Consider the following 21,363-nt stretch of genomic DNA (forward strand, 5'->3'; position numbering starts at 1 on the left):
ACAGGCCAGTCTGTTGGAAACATTTTCTCAGTTGAGGTTCCTCCTTCCAGATAGCCCTGGCTGTGTCAAGTTGACCAAAACCCAGGACCAATTATATTGTTTTGTTCTTTTAGGTTTATTTTATTTTGTGTTTTGTCGGCCTGCATCTATGTGTCATGTCTATGACTGGTATATATGGAGGTCAGAAAAGGGCTCTGGATCCACTGAAACTGTAGGAATGGCTGTGAGCCACTGTGGGTGCTGCAGACTGAACCTGGGTACTGCAAAAAAGCAGCAAGTGCTCTTAAGTGCTGGGCCATCCCTCCAGCCCCTGGTAACTCAATATTTAAAGGCATGCAAAACACATGTGTTTGTATTTGTACAGATTCCTCAAGCAGTTGCATAAGATTGGTATACTTTGAATGTTTAAATTGAATATCATCTCAATTTTTAAAAAATCAAGCTAACATTACTAGATTAGAATAAAATAGAAATTAGGACTTTTGTTTTGCTTTTGAGTCAAGGTCTTACCATGTAGCTTGGGCTGGCCAAGAATTTGCTATTTAGACCAGGCTGGCCTTTAAACTCAAGAAATCCACTTGCTTTTCTGTCTCTTGAGTGCTGGAATTAAGAACTTAGAATTTTTAAAGTTCATTCGGAGTTAACAAATGACCAAATGGGCAAAGGTCAGGGAAGAAAATAAACAACCCAGTAGATGTACACACAACACAGATGCACAGGCACATGTACACTCACGTGCACAGTACACTCACACACCAATTAAGACCCAGTGAAACAGGAGAAACAGGACAGTTTTGTGCATAAACAAGATACATACCTAAAGTGTGGGAAACCTGAACAAAAGAAGAGGGATGGAGAGCAGAAATACAAACAGCAGAGAAGACACGGCTTCACTGGCACAGGCAGGCGAGAAGTACAAGGGGAAGAGCATGCGCTGCTCTTCCAGAGGACCTGAGTTCAATTCGAAGCATCCGTGTCAGGTGACTCACTACCACCTGTCACTCCAGTTCCAGACACCCTAATATCTCTGGCCTCTGTGGGCAGCCACACTCACAGGCACACACCCACGTGCAGACACACACAGTCATACACGTGACTAAAAGTAATTTTAAATTTCCAAGAGTGAAAAGTCAGTTTATTCTGTTAGAAAGTTTAGTCCACCAACACAATAGCAGTCATCATGAAACCACATGCATTTACAGTATTGTGTCAAGTCTGTAAAGCGGTGGGTAGCTGTTTGAAACAGGAGAGCGTAAAGCCACAGAATTGGCGATATTAGCAAACTGCAAGATTTAATAAACCAACAGGCAAAAGAGTTCATGGAAATAATTAGATAACAAAGAACACACTTGTTTTTGTATTAATAAATATAATTTGGTGCACAGAGAGCAGACTATTTAGTTGTTCAGCACTGTTGGTTCACTTATAAGACATTATGTCATTTGTTCACCAAGAAAAATGTCCCAAGCCCAAGAGGCAGAAACCACATTACCCTCCTCCTTCTCCACAAGGCAGTAGAACAAAAACTTACAACCAGAACCTCATAAAATTCAAACCCTGCTCCTCTCCTTTACCTTGTTAGGATTTTCCTAATGTTTGGCTTCTTGAGATGATTTATTTATTTTCATCCATGTTTTTTATTAAGAGGAACTAGAGAAGAAAGGTGAGGAGCACTGCTTGATGCAGCCCCTCAGAACAGATGCCTGAGATGAGCAAGTATTGACTCATAGGCTCAAAACTCCACACACACAGCCACAGTTTCCCAAATAGGGCTTCCAGTTCCCTCTCAGGGAGTGAGAATTCTTGTCGATTTACTGCTGAGTGGCCACCCAAAGGCGAGCTTTCTCAGACTGCCTTCATTTGTGTACATTCAGCACCGCAACTGAACTTTCTTTTTTTTTTTTTTTTCCTTTTTTGAGTCAGAGGTCTCATGTTGCCCAGGCTGGCCTCAAACTGACTGTGTGACTGTGTAGCTGAAGTTGTCCTTGAACTCCTGATCCTGTTACCTCCTGATCTTTCATCACACCTGCATGCACACCACACCCAGTAGAAAGTAGCTTGTATCATAGAAGTGCTTGCTCATCCCTCACCCTGGTTAGGCTTTACTCACTGATTTTTAAAACATTATCTGTGCAGACATGAGTATGTCCTAGTTTGTTTTTTTGTTCTGGTGATAAAACATGACCAAGGGCTGGAGATATGGCTCAGCAGTCAAGGACACTGGCTGCTCTTCCAGAGGACCAGGGTTCAGTCCCCAGCAACCAAGTTGTGGCCCACAACTCTCAGTTAACTCTAATTCCAAGGACTCTAATGCCCTATCCAGTTTCCACTGGAATACACATGGTATACACACATACATGCAAGCAGAACACTCAAGCATAAAATTTAAAACAACAAACACAGGCCAAGAACAACTTGAGGAGGAAAGAATTGATTACAGAATCTCACAGGTGACAGTATTATCAAAGGAAATCCGGCCAGGAACTGAAGCAGAGACCACCGAGGAAGGCTTACTTCCCCTTGGCCTCCTCAGCCTAAGCCAGCCTGCTTAGGGATGGCACTGCCCATGATGGGCTGGGCCCTCCTGCATCAGTTAGCAATTGAAATGCTCCACTGGCATGCCCACAAGTCAGTCAAGACAATTACTTCATTGACTTCTTCCCAAGTGGGTCAAGTTGATGACAAAACTAACCGAGACAGTACACATGCGGGTCAGAGGATAACTGATGTTGTAAGTCCCGGGGACCAAGCTCAGGTCGTTGATGGCAAACTCCTTTACCCACTGAGCACTCCCATCCCTTTGACCTTTTTTGTTGGTTTTTAAATGTTCCTTCTATGTTAATGAATATTAATTCTTTTGTCATGCTTGTCAACGTTTTCCCTTTTTCCTTGCCTTTTGCATTGTTTAGTAAATAAAATTATTATTATGCAATCACATCTATTGGTTTTCTGATATTCCTTTTTTTGTTAAGAGCTTTCTTCCCTATAATTTTTAAGCAGTCATAATAATTACAGTTGGGCTAACATTTACTTGGCCTGATCACATGTTAGGCAGTGAACACAGCCCCCTTTGAGTTGAGGGTTTTACTTTTATTTTGATTTGGTTTTTAATCTTTTTGCAATTGAGAAAGAAGCTAAGAGCAATTAGTTTGTCCGTGAGCATGGGGCTGGTGATGAGTATTCCCTGTGTTTTATTTTATTTTAGCTTTTGTGGATTTTATATTTAACTTCTTGAGCTACAGTTTGTGAAGTCGCATAGGTGAAGCTCTGATGCTCCTCTCAGACATTGTCAAGACTGTCCTTCAATGAATAAATCGTTCATTTGTCATCCTTCTCTTATCTTCTTTTATATTAAATTTTAATGTATAACAAGGTCTCTTTCAGAGATGTCCATTCGTTTTTTTATTGACCTGTACACTCTTGCATGCAAGCCACTGTGTTTTAATTGTGGTGTCTTCATGATAAAGTTTAATATGTGTGAACCAGGAATCCCCATCGCTCTCTCAAGGACGTTCAGCATGCTGGTTTTCAGTGCTGTTGAGGAAGCTTGCGTCAGAACAATATTCCCAACCATGAAACACTTGAATTTTGGAAGGAAAGTATTTTTAAAAGATTGAAGGTACTGAAAACCACCAAAGGGAAATAGACATTTGACTAGATTTGATTCTTGAAGGCAGAAGGCTGTCTGAGAAGTCACTTTTAGGGGGCTTCTTCTTGAGGCATTTCTTCTACCACCATCTGAGTGAGAAGACAGGACTCAAGCAGAAAGCTGAGTTATTGACCTGAACTGGGGATGAGCTTTAAGTCTGGTTCAGAATTGCGGCTTGAGAACCAAATGTGAGCGCCGTGAAAGTGACAGGCCACAGTTCTGCCCAGTGACCTGCCTGAGCACTTCAGAAGCACCATCAGGCCCAGCCACTATAGGAAAGGCAGAATTCAGGGTCTGAGCATTGTCAAGGCAACAGAGGTGGGCTCTCAAACCGCATAAGAGACACTCCTGGGGCAAATACTGTCTCCCGGGACTAAGGCTGAGTTAGCCCATTCGAAAGAGAAGCCAGGGTCTCACCAGCCTTTTTTCATTCAAAATTAGAATCTACTGGAAGGGAACAGAATCCCACAATCCTTGTTGAAGCAAAAAGCCTTTTGATGGTAGCATACCTAGGACTAACAAGAACTTTGAAGGACCTTAAAGAATTTACATCAAAGTAAGTGAAAGGATGAATCTGACCTGGTTGGGCCCAGTGAGATAGGGGCTCATTGCCACGCTTGACCCCCAGACCCATATGGTGGAAAGAAAAAATCAGCTCTTGCAAGTTGTTTCTGACCTCTACATGTGAGTCCAACACATATACAGAGACATAAAATAAATTCACATTAAAAAGAAAATTGATCTCTGTCTTCATGCCATCCTCCTTGAAACTCCTGTGCCAGGAGAGCAAAGTGGCAGAAGAAGCCAATATGCAGGCTGAAGCACAAGAGAAGAAGGGTGAGGCCCAGGTCCAGGTAAATCAGCTTGTGCACCACCAAGCCTGCTGGAGCAGAAGTGAGGGATGCTACAGGCCAGAATGCTGGTACACGTTGTTGGACTCTATGCTGCTTTCTGTACCGGTCTCAGTGGACCTGGAACACCGTCCCGCCAAGATCACCTGAGAAGCTGATCTCTCTTACAGCCAAGGCAGTCCCACTGCCCTCTGCCCTGGACTTGTGCCATCATGGGCTAGTTCTGTTCTCACATGTGGCCAAGTGTAACTCGTGTACAATAAACCATCTTTCTCACTGTCGCAGATGAAGAGTGAAAAAAAGAAAAACTGATTGGGTGAGTCTGGCAGCAGATTGGACATACAGAAGAAAGGATCTGTGCTCTTGAAGACAGACAGTAGAAAACACCCACAGAGAGAGGCATGGAGGGAAAGTAGATTGAGATGTAGGACTAGATACTGCCCAAAGTCATGTTGACTGTCAGGTTAATTTCAGTTCCCCAAAGGGAAGAAGAGTGAGGCAGAAAAACTTTCATGGAAAGTTAATAGTGATTAAAAACAAAACCACATGAAGGAGAAGTCCAGGAAGTGTGACAAAACATGACAGGACCACATGTGTGTTTAGGACTTTTATTTATTTTCTGTGCCTGAGTGTGGAAGTCAGAGGACAACTTGTGAACGTCAGTTCTTCTACCATGTGGGTGCTGGCATGGCACTCATGTCACAAGGTTTGGTGGCAAGTACCCTTACCATCTCACCAGCCCACTTTCACCATTTTGAGGATATTTACTATTCAGTGTCTACTGGACTGCATGCTTTCTGATTTTGAGTCAACCATAGTTCTGGTCATTGTTCCTTTCATCTTTATTATTCATGTATGTATATATGTGCATTCATGTGTGTATTTGTATGTATGTGTGTGTGTGTGTGTATATATACATATATATATGTATATGTATATAGATATAGATAGTTTAGGCGTGCTAAGGCACAGTGTTTGCACAAACAAGACACATGCTTTACTACTGAGCCATACCTCCAGTCCTGACAAGCAGAGTGGCATATCCAGGCAAGACATTGAGACTGATGAACTGAATGCTCTAGAAGAAGGAGAGGAGTGAATGAAGTAGCCCCAAATCTTTGTCTTACTGAGCTTGCATTCCTGTGGCAAGGAAGAAGTAAGATGCAGCAAACAGGTAAAGTGCAGGTTTAGTGTGGACAGAGTAAGGGCAATAGACTTCTCAGGAAGTTGCAGGAAAGGCCCTGTAAAGTGACATTTTGAGAGACACTTGAAAGAATGAGGAAGCAAACCTGGTGAATTTTTAGAGAGAAAGAATTCTATGAAAAGGGAAGGACTTGTGCCTGAGGAGTAAATCATATTGAGCAGATTCCAGGAACAGGGAGGTGTGTTGTATGGGCAGAGTAGGCAGTAGTGCTTTTGGAGATAGTGATCCCTCTGAGGAGTTTGGACTTACTCTGAATTCGTTGGAAATCATCGGTTTTAGACAGAGGAGTGATGCTTAGAGTAGGCTCAACTTGACAGCCATGTGAAGAATAGACAATTGCTGGTGCACACCTTTAATTTCAGTACTTGGGAGGCCAGCCTGGTCTACAGAGTGAGGCCCTGTCTTTAAAGATTAATAATAGTAATAATAACAACACTACCCCCACTAGGAAGACAATAACTGTTATTGCAAAGATCTGATATTCACTAAAATGAGAGTGGGGAAAAAAAAACCTAACTCCCCCCCCCCCAGCTATTAATAACTAGGAAAGAGAAGATAGCAACTATATTTAGAAACCCATTGCAAGCTACCGTAAAAGTCAATAGACAGAGAAATTACACCAAAAAGAAGACAGAGAAAGTGGAAATAAACTTAAGTCAAAAGGAGAACAAATGGTAAGATATAAACAGAAGCCCTCAAGAATCAATGTTTATTATATTAAATGTATTGTTTTTAAATTAATTATAATATGATTATATAATTATAATGTGAATATATAGTTAAATTAGACTACATGTATATTATATTAAATGTAAATGGACAAAATACTGTATTACAAGCAAACTTTGTGGTTGGGACTAAAAATGCCTGCTTTCCAAGTATGGCATCCAGAGTTTGGTTCAACAGAATGGAAGAGAGAACTGGCAAGTTGTCCCTGACCTCCATAGGCCATATGCTACCCCCTCATCCTCATTAAATAAATAAATGTTTAAAATAACTTTGTCAAGATGAAGTTAAAAACTAACTATCCTCTATTCAGTGCTGCTTATATCTGATACAATGTTTTGATTTTTGTTTTGTTTTTTTTGAGATAGTGTTTCTCTGTGTATCCCTGGCTGTCCTGGAACTCACTCTGTAGACTGGGCTGGGCTTGAATGCACAGAGATCCACCTACCTCTGCCTCCCCAGTGCTGGGATTAAAGGTATGCACCACCCTGACAGATATTTTTAATTTTTAAAAATATCTTTGGATTTGAGTCAGTGTCTCATTCTGTATTCCAGGCTTGCCTGGAACTCACTCTGTAGTCCAGACTTACCTTGAAGTTACAGCAGTCCTTCTGCCTCAGCCTCCTGGGTACTGCAGTTACAGGTATGGCCCACCACACCTGGCTCAGTCACATCTTTTATGTAAAGTATTGGAAGGAGATAACACCATGCAGACATCACAAGAAACCTAACACTGGTGATGGACTTAAAAGTGAAACCAAAGTAAGAAAGAGAGAAGAAGATGGCTGTAGCCAGGGCATGCACTTGAACCATGTCTAGATCTAACAGCATGGGTTCAGGATGACACGCCAGAGTGAGCGGAACCGAGAGGAAGCCTGAGTCCCTGTCAGGGCGCTGGTGGTAAATGCCATGTTCCAACCAGTCAGGATGATAGCGTCAGTACAGAACAAAGGTACCCGGGACTGACAGGGAAGCTTCTACCAAAAGGTAGAACTCAGCTTGGAGTTCTGGGGAAATGCTCCACACATACACGTCACATCCAAGGGCTCTTTTGTGGCCCTTTTTGTAAGAGGAAATGTTCAGTAGAAGACAAGTTGCGTTGATCAAGGTGCTTCCACCTATCAGACCCATCAAGCAGAACGGCAGTGCTCTGCAGATGTGCTCTGAGGACATATTAAGTAATTTTATTTAAGATTTATTATTTCAAGTTATGTTTATATGTGGTTGTTTCTCAGTGTCTATGCAAATGAATGCATGTGAGTACATGTGTCCATGGAAGCTAGAGGTATCAGATCACCTTGGAGCTGGGAACTGAACTCAGGTCCTCTGCAAGAGCAGTATGTGCTCTTAACTGCTGAACCACCTCTCTAACCCCATATCAACTAATTTTAATTACAATAGCAAGATATAAAATTGTATATACCATGTTGTCATACATGTATATATGAATGTCGTATATATACATGTGTAAATACACATGCTTTTTATATAAAAGCTAGTACCTGTGATTTTTTTTTTTTTTAATGTTGTAACAGTGTGAGCAGCTGTCAGGAGAAGGGAGCCCACATTTCTCTGCAAGCCTCATATATTGTTAGAATTTTGTATCATGAGAGTTAAAACAATTACACAAAAAGTTCCATAGAAGGACACCAAGTAAATTCCATATAGTCACATCTTCTACCAAATAGCACTGTGGACTTTACATATGGCTGCCAAGAAGTAAGGAGGAGAGACAGCCTGCACCAAGGGCCTCAGATTGTGAGGGCAGATGGGAATGAGGTTACAAGGGGTCAGTAGATTAAACCTCTACCCCTCATGTCTCCTGTCAGGCTGGACACTCATCAGCCAGAATGACAGGCCCCTTCCCCGGTGTTTATATGCAGCCGTGTGCCCTCCTACCCCACCCCTTTTCTTTTTGAAGTGCTAGGAATTGAGCCTGGGGTTTGGGGTGTGCTGGGCAAGTGCCACCCCAGTGAGCTGTGCTCCCCTCCCCACATGACAGCGCTAGGACATTCCTTTATTCCTTTTCAAGGTGAGATTTGCTATGATTGTAACACCAGCTCTTTAAGTGATAATGGATCAAGTGTCATGAGAAATTTTTGGATGATTATAAACATTTAAGTAATATCTATTATTGAAATGTAGCACAGATCTCCTAATCATTGAATTTGGGACATGTTCTTTGTTTAATGTTGTGTTATTTTATGAGGTGTAGGGTTTCATGTAGTCCAGGCTGGCCTCAAATTCACTGGGAATCCATGGAGGACCTTAAACTCCAGTTCTTCTTACTTCATGGGCTATGTGCTGGAATCACAGGCTTGTACTGCCATGGCCAGCTCACTGCTTTTTGTGCTTTTTTTTTTTTTTTTTTTTTTCTTGGTATAAACCCAAGAAGGCTAGGAATGTAGCTCATGCTGATGTGCTTACCTAGTGTGTGAGGCCCTGAGTTCAAGCCCCAGTTCTAGAAAAAAATAGAATGACAAACCATCTTGGGCCATACTAGCTTGTTATATTACTGTGTCTTGAAGTAAGATGATTGAGTCGGAAAGTATGAACATCTTTAGAAAAGTATCGAGGTAGCTTGCCAACTTGTCTTTCAGAAGCTCCTCCGTTTGCTCTTCATTGTACCCTCAGATGGCAAACAACGTTGTGTAAAAATGTTTCTAACTTCAAAATAATCAAAGTTAACTTTACCAGTGCATTTGATGGCAGTCTTAAGTTGGGGACCTTGTACTTGAGCAAGATTTGGGAGTCTCCTCTTTAGCTCTTGGACTCCAAGGAGAGGCGTCCAGGCCAGGCTGTAGCCCTGCCTACCAGCGGGCTTCTCCTCGGGGCTGTGGAGCGTGTGTTACCATATGCACCTGAGCTACATACGTAGAAGACGACAGAATAATTTATATATTGACCTGTTAGGACATTAAGTGTTTTAATGTGTTCATAAAAGCTTCATGGTGAGGTCTTTTTGAAATGATGGTGGGAACCTGGCCATTTTAAATTTGGGGAAGTAAGCTGAATATCAGATAATAAACCTTTCTTCCAATTGTGCATTTAAGATTCAGGATATGAAAAAAATCCTGAAGGAACACTTGTGGCACTCAGCTGGGTGACAAGGCTTTCCTTAAAGGATGGCAGTGACCACCTTGACCTGTGTCCCAGAGTGGACTTGCTCCCACATCAGGCCGTCCTGAGGAACCAGATGGCTGCTGCCTTGTCCAAAGCATATGTTTGTTTTGTTGCAGTGGTAGAGACATTTCTACTGGTGAAGCAAATATTTAGAGCTCAGAGAAGCATTTGGGTAGCCAGGATGTGTCAAAATCAGACAGATGTTTGCCTCTTAAAATCACATTTTTTAAAAGCTCCCTTACAGTTGTCTGCAGACACAGTGGGTTAAGCAAGAGCTTTGAAATGTGGTCTTGCTCTGGTCTCAGGGCCTAGGCCAGCTCTGCACCCTTTTCTGTCTTGGTTTTTCTCTTTTAGAAAACAGAGTTCACCATTCTAAAGTGTTGAGGATCAACACTTTTGTGTTCCTCCCTCCAGACATTCGCTTTTAAAAATTAATTTATCTAGCCAGGCATGGTTATACATACTTCTAATCTCAGTACTCGAGAGGCTGAGGCAGGTGGGTTTCTGTGAGTTCAAGGCCAGCCTGGTCTTCGTGGCAAGTTTCAGGCCAAGCAGGGCTACTTAGAGACCCAGTTCAAAAAACAAAAACAAACAAACAAAAAAACCCCAAACCTAACAAAATAAAAATTAGCTTGTCTGTCTAAATAAGATGTATTGGATAAATATGTAGCAAAATTCACAAGGGCATGCAGTAGAAATTCTACCTGTAGTCTTTTCCCCCAGCCAGTGGTCTCTCTCCGTGTAAACCCACATTTTCAGTTCCCACCTCTTCTCTTTCTGCATTATGCACATTCACAGCTAAGTACATGTGCCTGTGTGTAGACACATGCAGCTCTTACAGATAAGTTATACTTTCACATCTTTTTAACTGATACATAAACATTTTCCAGTTTTTGTTTTTATTTTAAAGCTTTAAAAAAAAAGATTTATTGTTTTGTGATTGAGTGTGCGTGCGCATACCCATGAGTCCATAAAAGGACACCAGATCTCCTGGAGCTGGAGTTATAGGCAGTTGTGAGCTGCCTGATGTGGGTGCTGAGAACTGAATTCGGATCCTCTGCAAGAGCAGTATATGCTCTTAACTAGTAAGCCCTACTTTTTTTTTTTTTTTTTTAATATTTATTTTATGTATTTGAGTACACTGTTGCTGTCTTCAGACACATCAGAAGAGGGCATCAGATCTCATTACAGATGGTTGTGAGCCACCATGTGGTTGCTGGGAATTGAACTCAGGACCTCTGGAAGAGCAATAGGTGCTCTTAACTGCTGAGCCATCTCTCCAGCCCCCGTAAGCCCCACTCTTAACACACACACTTTTTTTTTCCTTTTTAGGCAGGGTCTCACTGTATATGTAGCTCAGGGTGGTCTGGAGCTTATCATGTATTCCAGGGTGGGGGTGGTCTCAAATTCTAGGTAGACCTCTAGCTTCAGCCTCTAGAGTGCTAGGATTACAAACATGAGCCACCATGCCCAGCTTCATATATTCTTAAGTTGTACACATATATAGGATCTCACCTTGTATTTTTAAATGTGTGTGTGTTGTATAATGTTCAGATCAGGGTTACTTCTCCGGCTCCTCAAAAAAATCATCTCTTTCTAGTGAAAGCATTCAGTATCATCCCTTCAGCTTGAGAAAATACAGTGTGTCATCCTTACCTGTGATGACCAGTTGTGCTCTCTGGCACTTCTTGCCCTGTCTGGCTATAACTAAGAACCCTTGATCAGTGCACAGGTTGCGTGTCTTGTATCCTGACTATCCTGTTTGCTTTTCCTCTTTGGGGGCAGTTTGTTCTGAGACTGTGCTGTTGAAGACATACTGTGTGTGTCGGGCTCTGCAGGTGTCCCCTCACCCTGGGGTACTGTGGAAAGCCCCACACGGTGTGGGGCGGGAGTGAGGACTAGTAAGTCACTACTGCCCGCTGTGAGCTGACCTCAGTACATAGCCTTGGCTGAACTTGCTGTGTAGACCAGGCTGGCATCAACTATCAAACTCACCAGCCTCTGCCTCCTAGTATGGGGATTAAAGTCGCCATGGCTGGCTTCTGTGGGATTTTTGTTACTTTGTTTGGTTTTTCTTCATCTGTAAATTGAAAAAGGGAGAGAGAATGGGATAGACACCCCCACCAGAACGTATTTGGTTTTGTTTTGTTTTTCCTATGTTGGTGAGTTGCTGTTGTTTAAAAGGCAAACAAGGGACTGGAGAGGTGGCTCAGTGATTCAGAGCTCAGACTGTTCTTCCAGAGGTCCCAGGATTAATTCCCAGAGCAGATATCGTGGCTCAACCTTCTGTAACTCCATTCTTGGGATCCACCAGTGCCTTTCTCTGGCCTCTATGTATACTGTGTGCACGTGGTACAAACATACTTGCAGGCAAAACACTTACACAAAATAAAAAGCAAATTTAAAAAGGCAGACGAGGAGCTGGAAGCTCTGGGCACTGGCTGTTCTTACGAAGGACCTTACACGATGGCTCTCAGGCATCTGTAACTCCAGCTCCAGGGGTTCTGAGGCCCTCTTCTATAACTTCTGCAGACCATACATGTACATATGCAGCAGGTAAAACACCCATACACATAAAAGGAATAAAATTATTTTTTAAAAGCAAACAACTGCCACAGTCTCTTGTGAAATGGGTAAGTTTAAGTGTTGCTAAAGTGTTTATTACTTGGGCTTACCCACACAATTATAAAAACCCACCAGGCCTTGGGCTTGTAAATAACTGTACTTCCCTTGGCCTGTAAAGAGGCTGCCTCAGCCTGTTGCTAAAGACCTACATTTTAGAGGCTGTCCTCTGTGACAGTGGCAGTCTGTAATCCTCCAAAATTGATGGCAGACATCAGAAGTAACCCTTCATTTTGTTTATCTTCAGTACAGCCAGAGAGGGATTAAAAGGAAAGTCGGGACCCTCTTTAGACTGTACAGATCGGAAATAGACATCATGGATGCTGACTGGAACTCCTCTCAATCTTTCATCGAGAGGTCTCAATTTGTGTAACACAGAGGGTAGCTCACTTCCGTCCTGTTCAGTAGGTATACTGCTCCCCAGAGGCACTCAATAAATTTTATAGAAAGTTCCCTCCTTATGTGAAGGCGCTAAGCCTGGTGTAGCTGTTATAATTTAGGGCTCCAAGGGAGTACATCTGCCTTGTGGAATAACCTGCCAAAAGTGTACAGAAACTTTTGATCTTGGTTGATTTGCCTGTATCACTGTACTACTGGGCTCCAGGTCCTATGGCCCCAGCCTGCTTGCTCTGAGATTAAAGCGTTTAGTTCATGGCTGAAATGGTCCTCCTGTGTGCTGTGTGTGAGACCTGTGAGCTTGCCTGCTGGTGCTCTAGTTTTGGTCACTGACTTCAGAGAGTCACACCTGGTTGTGACTGGGTGTTCACAACTCCCCTGACTCCTCAAGGACCCTCTTCCTTGACACGAGGAAAACAGCCCCATCTTTGTCTCCTGCCAGGTCTTGGAGTCTGTAAGGGGCAGTGAAATACATGGTACACTGGCTTCTTACTGGTGATTTACTGGGAGAGGTGCCTGCCAGGGAGAATAGTGTCCTCGAGCCTTTACTTAGTTTTCTTGCACATTTGATATATTTAAAGGATGTATTGTCTTTATGGTTTGCCGGGTTAAGGAAGGGATAGATTGGTGCGAGTTTTAACGAGAGGTCTGAATGCTCAGTGCTGAGATGAGAATTACATTCATGGATAAATATCTTTCTTCCCCTGGGTGGCAGGAGGCAGTGTTTTGCTGTTTCCAAAGCAGCCGTTCTACGCAGTTTTCAGAAGGTACTGTGAGAGCATCCAGTTTCAAGGCACCAGCAGCAACTTTTCCTTCAGTTGTACAGATGCCCCTCATTTGAGGAGAGGGGAAAGTCTCTCATCCCATTCTTGAAGTTACACATTAATATTGGGAGAGCCGGCCCACCTCCAGCTCAATTTGCATAAAAACTTTCATGTTGAGAACTGTTTTTCTCAAAACCTGGTTCTTGCTGCTTGAGGAATAGTTATCAGCAGAGAAGAAACCTTTGGCTTATTTGCTTAATATTTTAACCTAGCGGATTAGACAGGTCAGGGAACTGGGGGAGGGGATAAGAGAGTGGGTGGGGCGGCCCCATAAACAAGGTGATATATAATATTTTTTTTGTTCTCCTTTTAAATAAATACCGATCAGCTTTATGTTCAGAGACAATAGGAGCCGTTGGCTTAAATTTGCAGTTTACTGTATTTATGGCTGTAATATCAAGGTGCTGCCGTCGTAATTTCATGCCCCAATGAGAAGAGCAAGGTCGAAGCAAATGCTTCCATCGGCATCTGCTAGCACACTAACTCATAAACAAGGCCCGGCTGGATCAGGTGGCACGGAATAATACAGGCTAATGAAATACAGCACAGCTTTCCATTACTGTTAGTTTTTACAGTGTCGTCATTACGTGTAATTTATGTTTAAAAAATTCAATTTTATACAAGGCACTGGGAAATAGGGGTCCACAGGTCATCCAACGACTTTTAGAGGCTCCAAGAGTCCTTATTACACTCTACTGTTCCAACAAAATGTTAATAAAATAGAATAAGAGTACTTTTCCCTTTCCCCTCCCTGAGCCCATTCTGAGGGAGTTGATTTTTCTTTTAATTTGGGGAATATCTTTAGCCAGCTGTCTTCCTGCCTCACCTCCTCCTGGAATGTGCCAGGCAGATAACTAGTTGTGTTCTGAGAGAGGTGACCCTTCTCAGTCTCAGAGTCTCAGTTGAATCGGAAACGGAGGGGCTGGGGATGGGGGGAAGATGATCTGAGTCTGAGTTCTGGGCCCTTCGCTGCTGCCCTTGGCTGTGGGCCTGGGGTTTTCGTGCGCACGCGCGCACACACACACACACACACACACACACACACACACACTGCCCCCACCCCCCAATGTTCCTCTCATTCTCTACAGTTTGATTATGAAGCTTGCTCCTGACTGGAAGGTGCTGCGGGGTTTGTTACCTTGCATATTTTCAAACCATTCCTAGTCCGTCTGTCTTGGTCGCTTGCCCTGCACAATGCAGAGAACACTGCTGTTGCCTATAAGGTGTCTGTTTCACCTCCAGAGTCAGGCCCAGAGCTGTGCCCAGCGGGCACTGCAGTCAGTGTGGAGCTGCTTGATCTGAGAAGTCCTCGTGCAGCCAGACCCACAGGAAACCATCAGCCTGCCGGAAAAGGACATGGGCATCATGATCTCATACACACACACACACACACACACACATGCAGTCTTTGGCTTTTGTTTGCTTTTTAATAGAAACCTTTAGGAAAAGAAAGCAGACTGTTAATCTGCTAGGAGATAAAAATAGGCAGGCGCAACTGTCCTGAGTCCCATTCAGATGGCAGTGGAGCCCGCCTCTTTGGTCACTGAAGCTGCTCCTTGTCTCCATTCCTTTGAATGTAGCCCTCTAGGGAGAAGAAATCCTTGGTCCTGTATCTCCACAGGGGCAGCAGGTAACATCAGGTAACTTCCTGATGTTTGGGGAGGTAGTTTGGAGCGAACCAAGGGAATAGGAAAGGTGCTGGAGACCTTGGAGGGCTTTGCGGGTTAGGCAGCCCTGGGGCCTTGCAGGTGAGGTAGGTTCTCTGGGCCCATCCCAGCCGCTGGTCACCGCTCTTTCTCCCTCGTGGACGGGTTCTTTGCCTGAGTGCGAATGAGTGAGCAGGACTTCCTTAGAGTTAATCTTTACTGATAGTAGATGGTAGGGGGAGGACTCTAGAAGAATCTAGATGGGAAATTGCTGGAAGAAGATTAAAATGCCAAGTCCTAGTGGTGTCGGATAACAACACCTCAGCTAAGAGGAAAATGTAAGCTTATCAGAACTAACTCTTCCAAAGGCAGGTAGGGAGGGAGCAGGAGGCTTGCTTGCCGCCTGCAGGATGGCAAGGTCCTCTGCTCTCTGTTTTGTTCAGCCATCGCTCAGTCCCTTTACGATTAGATTATTCCTCACAGATAGCAATCAACTGGAAGGAAGTGTGTGTGTCTAATTTGCATGAGATTATTTAAAACAACAACAACAAAAAAGGTCTGCATTAGTCAGGGTGATGGTAAACACCGCAGAGAGATGCCTTTATAATATAGCCTGTGCCTTCCTTGGCTTTCAGAGCCAAATATAATTCACTTACAATTGGCAGTTTCCTTTATTATTCCTTTTAACCTTTTGGATTCTGCAAGGTCTCAATCAAAGATCTGCATTGTTTATCTTGTGGGGTGGGTAGGAAAGACGGGGCTAGGGCATCTGGATGTTTATGCATGGGTCCTGTGTCAACAGTTTATCACAGAGGTAGGGTCATCTCTGTACCAGGAGCCAGTGACTGGGTAGATAACTAATCTTGATCCAGAGAGAAGTGACCGACCCCGACTTGGTCTTCCTACACTTAGCTCTGTAAATAGAGTTCTGAAACTCGCCAGTGATGCCTGAGTGAGGATTCTCAGGGAGGCACAGTGCTGTACTGAAGGAGGTCTGGGGTAAGAAGAGGGTGAGGACGCACCATGCTTATCACTCTGGCGCTGTTAAAATGTCATCCAGTTACCATTTGCAAGTCTGACCCAGGGTGTCTGTTGGCCATATTTCTTTATCCCCAGGAACTAGTACTGGCTCTTAACCTACAGGTGGGGTCCAGGGTGCCTTGGGAGAAAGGAATTTGATCCTTCTCTAAACCTTGACAGACTTAAGAGTGAAGTTGCCATCTGATGTTTGTAACTTTGGTTGCCACTGTTCTCCAGGACAAGTCGGATCTGGGTGGTCTTTACCCCTACCTCAGGGGAAATGGTTAAGATAACACTCCAGAATATTCTCTTTCTTCCCCCTCCTCTCTTTTCTTTCTTAAGCCCCTGACTTTGCTGGAGAACGAGGTATACTGGCATTCCAGCCAGTATAGAGTGATAGCACCAAATGATGAGGTCTCTGAGAAGCCAGAGCCCAGAAGGAAGTGCTGACGGCATTTAAACCTTCGCCTCACTGGTGGGCTCGGCCGACGAATGCAAGCTGTGTTTTATTAGGAAAATAGTCTTAGTAAAAGCTGGGGGCCAGAGGGCAGAACAGCAGGCAGAAGGTCCTGTTCCTTTAACCGGCGCCAGCTCGCAAGGCCGAGGCGCAGCCTGTAACTTGCTGTATATTTCCCCAGCGTTAAGCATTATCGTACTTGTTTATATTTGAAAGAGCCAGAAGGGAAAATGAGAATGCAACTGAATGCTCCTTTTGGGAAAATTATCCTCATTTGCAGCCAGCAGCTGACAAGGCACATGATCCACCAGGTTTAAAGAATTCCGTGGTGTACCAGTGACCAGCAGCCTGTGCTGACGTCGCAGATGCTGCTTCCTTCTCTCTGCAGCGGACTGGGAACTGGTTAAAGCAACGTCCTCTTTCCAGGCTTGGGAAGGAGTGCCCTTTCCTATTTAGGAAGAGCCGTCAGCAGTGACTGGCAGGCGAACGAGCCCGAGGCACAGGCTTTAGGGAATGGTGACCTCCAGTTTTACCTGGCTTGTCTGTCTGTCCTATCCCTCCCTGGTCTGGGGAAAAGAAATAATAAGAAATGCAACCCGTTTGTGGCAAACTGTGGCAAGGTGGCAAGAAGTTGGGATGCCCTTGTCCAGTGCAGTCTGGGATGCTCTGCTGCTTTATCACCTGTCCTCAGCGTGGGTGAACGCTGGCACCCGGCAGTGCTTGCTTGCTCTGTCTGGCTCTTGTTTGAAGAGGAAGTGCTGCTGCAGTGTGAAAGAAAAGAGGTCAAGGGCCATTTTGCACAGTTGAGGCATTCCTTTGACCCGTCTGCGGTGGGGCATGAAAAGTCTGAGGGATGGCTGGAGTCGATCGACTCAGGCCAGTATGGTACAGGGCCGAGCTGTGCTCTGAAGCATTAACGTATACCATGGATTAGCCCCAGGCACGGAGTGCGAGGCAAGGCACCACGCTTTGAAGACGCTGATCCTCTGAACTGCCTTGTACTTGATCCGCCCCCAGGGGCAAGTACACCACGCTGTGGGCCTCTAATGGAGAGCTGCCGACCAGATGTGAGAAGGCTCTTGGCCCTGGTTTAAAAACTCTGTGTTGTGGCTCGACTGGATATTGGGATTCCCAGAACAGCCTGGACCAGCTTGAGTTGTCTGCTGCTCGCTAGCAGTGACCTCTCACCTGCATCTCCACCCTAGAGTAGATCTCTTTGTATGCACCGTTACTTCCTGAGTGGGCCTTGGAGGAATCTTGTTACAAACCTGGGCTCTACACCTCACTCCTACCCAGCCCTCATCATTTACCTAGTTGGCCTCAGGCCCTCTGAACACCTCTCTGCTCCCAGCCTGCTGGGTTAGGAACCTAGACTTTCACTGGCTTCCCCTTCCTTCTTGACAAGTCCTTTCCACATGCTATAACCACTGCAGATGGCGCCCTGTGATTTCCTGATGCCCTGTGTGCAGTGTAGTTTAGAGCTTCATTGGAGGATTAAAAAAAAGGGGGTGGGGGAGTGGGGGGGAGAAACTAGCCAAAGGCGATCCAGGCAGCCTGGGATAGGCTGGAGCAATAGTCATCTGAAAGCGAGGGCCCGGTTTCGTTTTGATCTGTTTTCTTGTTTTATTTTCTTCTTTACATTCTATATCCCATTCATACTAATCACAGTCAGTCCTGATTTTTCTTTTTATTTCTGCATTTGTCATAAAATAAAGCAAATTATTCCCGTCTTCCGAAACGATCTAGACTAATTAGTCGTCTCACCCAATAATTAGTTTTTTGTTTCCCTGTCTGTTTTCGTGCATTATTGTTAGTTTTTTCCCCTCTTTTTTTAACACCATTACAGATTAAAATGAGCCACATTTGCAGTTGATGGTATCTGTTTTCGGGGGAAGAATGGAGAATTGCAGTACGGAGCGACTTCAAAAGCAGCAATAAACTCAAGGATAAATTAAGGAAATTGAATGAGCCACATTTGGAAGCAGTGTTGAGGCTAATATTCTGTCGCTTAAGGTTAAATTGCGACGGAGAGAGGTTCCCAAGAATCCAAAATCGAGGAGGCAGCACATGAATGCAAGGCACACTGTGGCCTTCATGGTCTGCTTGCAAAGGAAGATTTTGCTGAGGGTGGACGCTGGCAAGAGATACTCACCTGTGTCCTTTGCTCTTCTCTCCAGGGCTGACAGACGAAGAGATTGACCTGGCTGTCCAGCAGTCGGGCACGGCTACCGATGAGCCTTCACCCCTGGGCCCAGCTACCCCAGTGGTTCCTGTCCAGCCCCCTCACCTCATTCCGCAGCCATACAGTAAGTCACCCATTCCAAGTCCTGCTTACCTCGGACTGGGATTCAGGATGCTGGCTAAGAGCAGTGCTCCGAAGCTCCCGCCTCGGCAAACGGGGAGAACTTGGGTTTTCCATTTGACACGAAAAGCTCTTGAGTTTTTCTAGGAATAAAAAGTGGCACAGGAAAACACATCTAGCCGCAGTTTTAAGTGTGTGACGAAGGTTGCAGGAAGAGGGAGCCAGCCCTTTGTGCTATTTCAGGCACTATGGTCACACAGGTGATTGGTTCTGCTCCTTACACCTTATCCCTGTGATACTGAGTGTTGGCTTCCTAGCCCACCCGTGGGGGTGTGGGTGGGCTCCCCTTTGCCCGTGAAGGGGGTGTGGGTGGGCTCCCCTTTGCCCGTGAAGGGGGTGTGGGTGGGCTCCCCTTTGCCCGTGAAGGGGGTGTGGGTGGGCTCTCCTTTGCCCGTGAAGGGGGTGTGGGTGGGCTCCCCTTTGCCCATGAAGGGGGTGTGGGTGGGCTCTCCTTTGCCCGTGAAGGGGGTGTAGGTGGGCTCCCCTTTGCCCATGAAGGTGACCTGACTACTCACAGGTTCAGGCCAGCCTTCACTCCCTTATCCTGACTCCGCCATGTGTATTCATGTAGTGACAGATTCTAAGGAAATATCAGATTAAATACAAAGGTGCCTTCATGATCACATGGAATCCTGGCCACTGAGAGTTTGTTGTTTTAAATGGAGGTTGCTGTGGTAACAGCCATCCAGACAAGACCATCACCTCTTCTTCAAGTCACTTGGAGAGTCTAAAAAGTTAAAATTGTCTCCAAAGCTTATGGAAAATAGCTTATGTTGGTTTCTTTTTACATAACTCAGCACAGGCCCTATTGTCTTTCAAAATAACTTTTCTAAAATTGTCTTTATTTTACTTGTCTAGAAGTGTTAGCTTTTTCCAAAAAGTGATTTAAAAGAGAGTTCAAGGCCAGATATTAAAGGGTGTATTTTAAAATGGCGGGTTCATTTGATCCCAGAACATGAGTTCTGAACTCCTCTTCCTCCTCCCCTTATCGGCATTTTGACCAGGCTTGTCTGCAGCTGGGCTAGTGGTCCCTCCTTGGCAGCCAGCTTGGTGTGCTCTCCTGTGGTCAGGTGGAGGGGCCAGGCCGAGGCTGGCCTGCTGGGCATCATCGTATTGACAGAGTCGGTTTGCTTTCTGGATAAGCTGAGTGTCAGAGCATCCATGCACGCACACACACATCATGTGCACGCGAGTCCTGTCCCTCTGTGCCTGGCCTGGGCAACTGGCTTGAGACCTTTGAGACCCCAGGAGCAGGCTTCTGCTGTTGGTGAGCAAGGGGCTCATTTCTCTTTCCCAGCCCAAACCCTATCAGTTTGTTGTGTAGGCTTCGGGCTCTAAACGTACTTTTTAACCAAAGGCTAAGTATGTGTCCACACTTTCCTGAGTTGTGTCCCTGAGCCCAGCCGTTTAATGGGATTTGTGAGGATAGGCAGTGGCAGCTGGGTGCAGAATTTCTAAGATGCACATCTGCTCTGCTCCAGCTGTTTCTCCCATGGCTTAATACCAAACAGGTCTCTCCGCTACTTGAAAACTTCCTCTTGGAACAATTGTTCTGGTTGGTCACAGAGTTGGCATCAGGCATCCTATGCTTGCCTGCCTTCTGCATGGCTTTCTCAGGGTGGGGCAGCAGCGGTGCAGTCTGCAGCCTCCTTCAGGATTGCAGGCTGAGACTCTCCGTCTCCTGGCCTAATAGTGGCTCCCATCTTCTTAGAGACAGGCTTCCTCCTGCTTTGACACTAGCGCAGAAACAGTGGCAATGACAGTTTGGAATGCTGGAGTTTTCAGTTGTCACCGTCAAGCCTCATTCTTTGCTAGTGTTACACTGTTCCATTCAGCTCCTGGGTGACTCTGCTCTTCACTTCCGCACTTTTGCCAAGAGGTGTCAAAACTGCTCAAAAAAAAGGGGGGGGGGAAGCTTGATTTTGATTAATATAGAGAAACAAGACTTTGCCTGACTGATAATAAAACTGATAAATGACATTTGAATTACTTGTAGCGGTAATTTATTACATAAAATATCTTTTATTTGACATGCGATTAGTTGCTGGAAGCATCACTCAATCTGACTAGTTTAAACATGCTCTAAAATGAACCCCAGTAAAAACCAGGGCTGTCGGCTGCTGGCGTTATGAAATATACTAATCCTGGATTGAGGGGGAAAAAAAAATCTGACTTTAAATATTTAAATGATTAATTGGGTTTATATATTTTTTTACCTCTCTAACCCCCTTAATTACAACCAAACTCAGGGGAGTTTCTGAACTAGGTGTGCAAGCTGCATGCTTATCACTGAGGCATTGTCTGTGTCTGGGAGGGATTTATGGCCTCTGTTCATATGTGTTTCTGCTGAGTCTGTGCCTAGAACCACCACAGCCTTTTCCTTCCCATTTCTCAGACGTTTAAGGACATCTCATCTCTGAGCCCAAGTCTAGAAAACGGGCTTCGCTTGGGCGAGCCCCAAGTGCCTCTGTGTCAGCTTAGCC

The 21,363-nt window shown here is 44.8% G+C and overlaps 1 protein-coding gene across 2 annotated transcripts in view; it reads left to right on the forward strand.

The window, feature by feature from the left end:
• Positions 1-21,363, forward strand: part of Pex14 (peroxisomal biogenesis factor 14) — a 136,424-nt gene that overhangs the window by 91,651 nt on the left and 23,410 nt on the right. For both annotated transcript variants that reach the window (XM_034503447.2, XM_076933740.1), the window contains exon 4: positions 18,696-18,824. In XM_034503447.2, the coding sequence (XP_034359338.1) occupies positions 18,696-18,824 (129 nt within the window). The remainder of the gene's footprint in view (positions 1-18,695; positions 18,825-21,363) is intronic.

This window comes from Arvicanthis niloticus, chromosome 5 (genome assembly GCF_011762505.2).
Source record: "Arvicanthis niloticus isolate mArvNil1 chromosome 5, mArvNil1.pat.X, whole genome shotgun sequence".
Lineage (NCBI taxonomy): Eukaryota > Metazoa > Chordata > Mammalia > Rodentia > Muridae > Arvicanthis > Arvicanthis niloticus.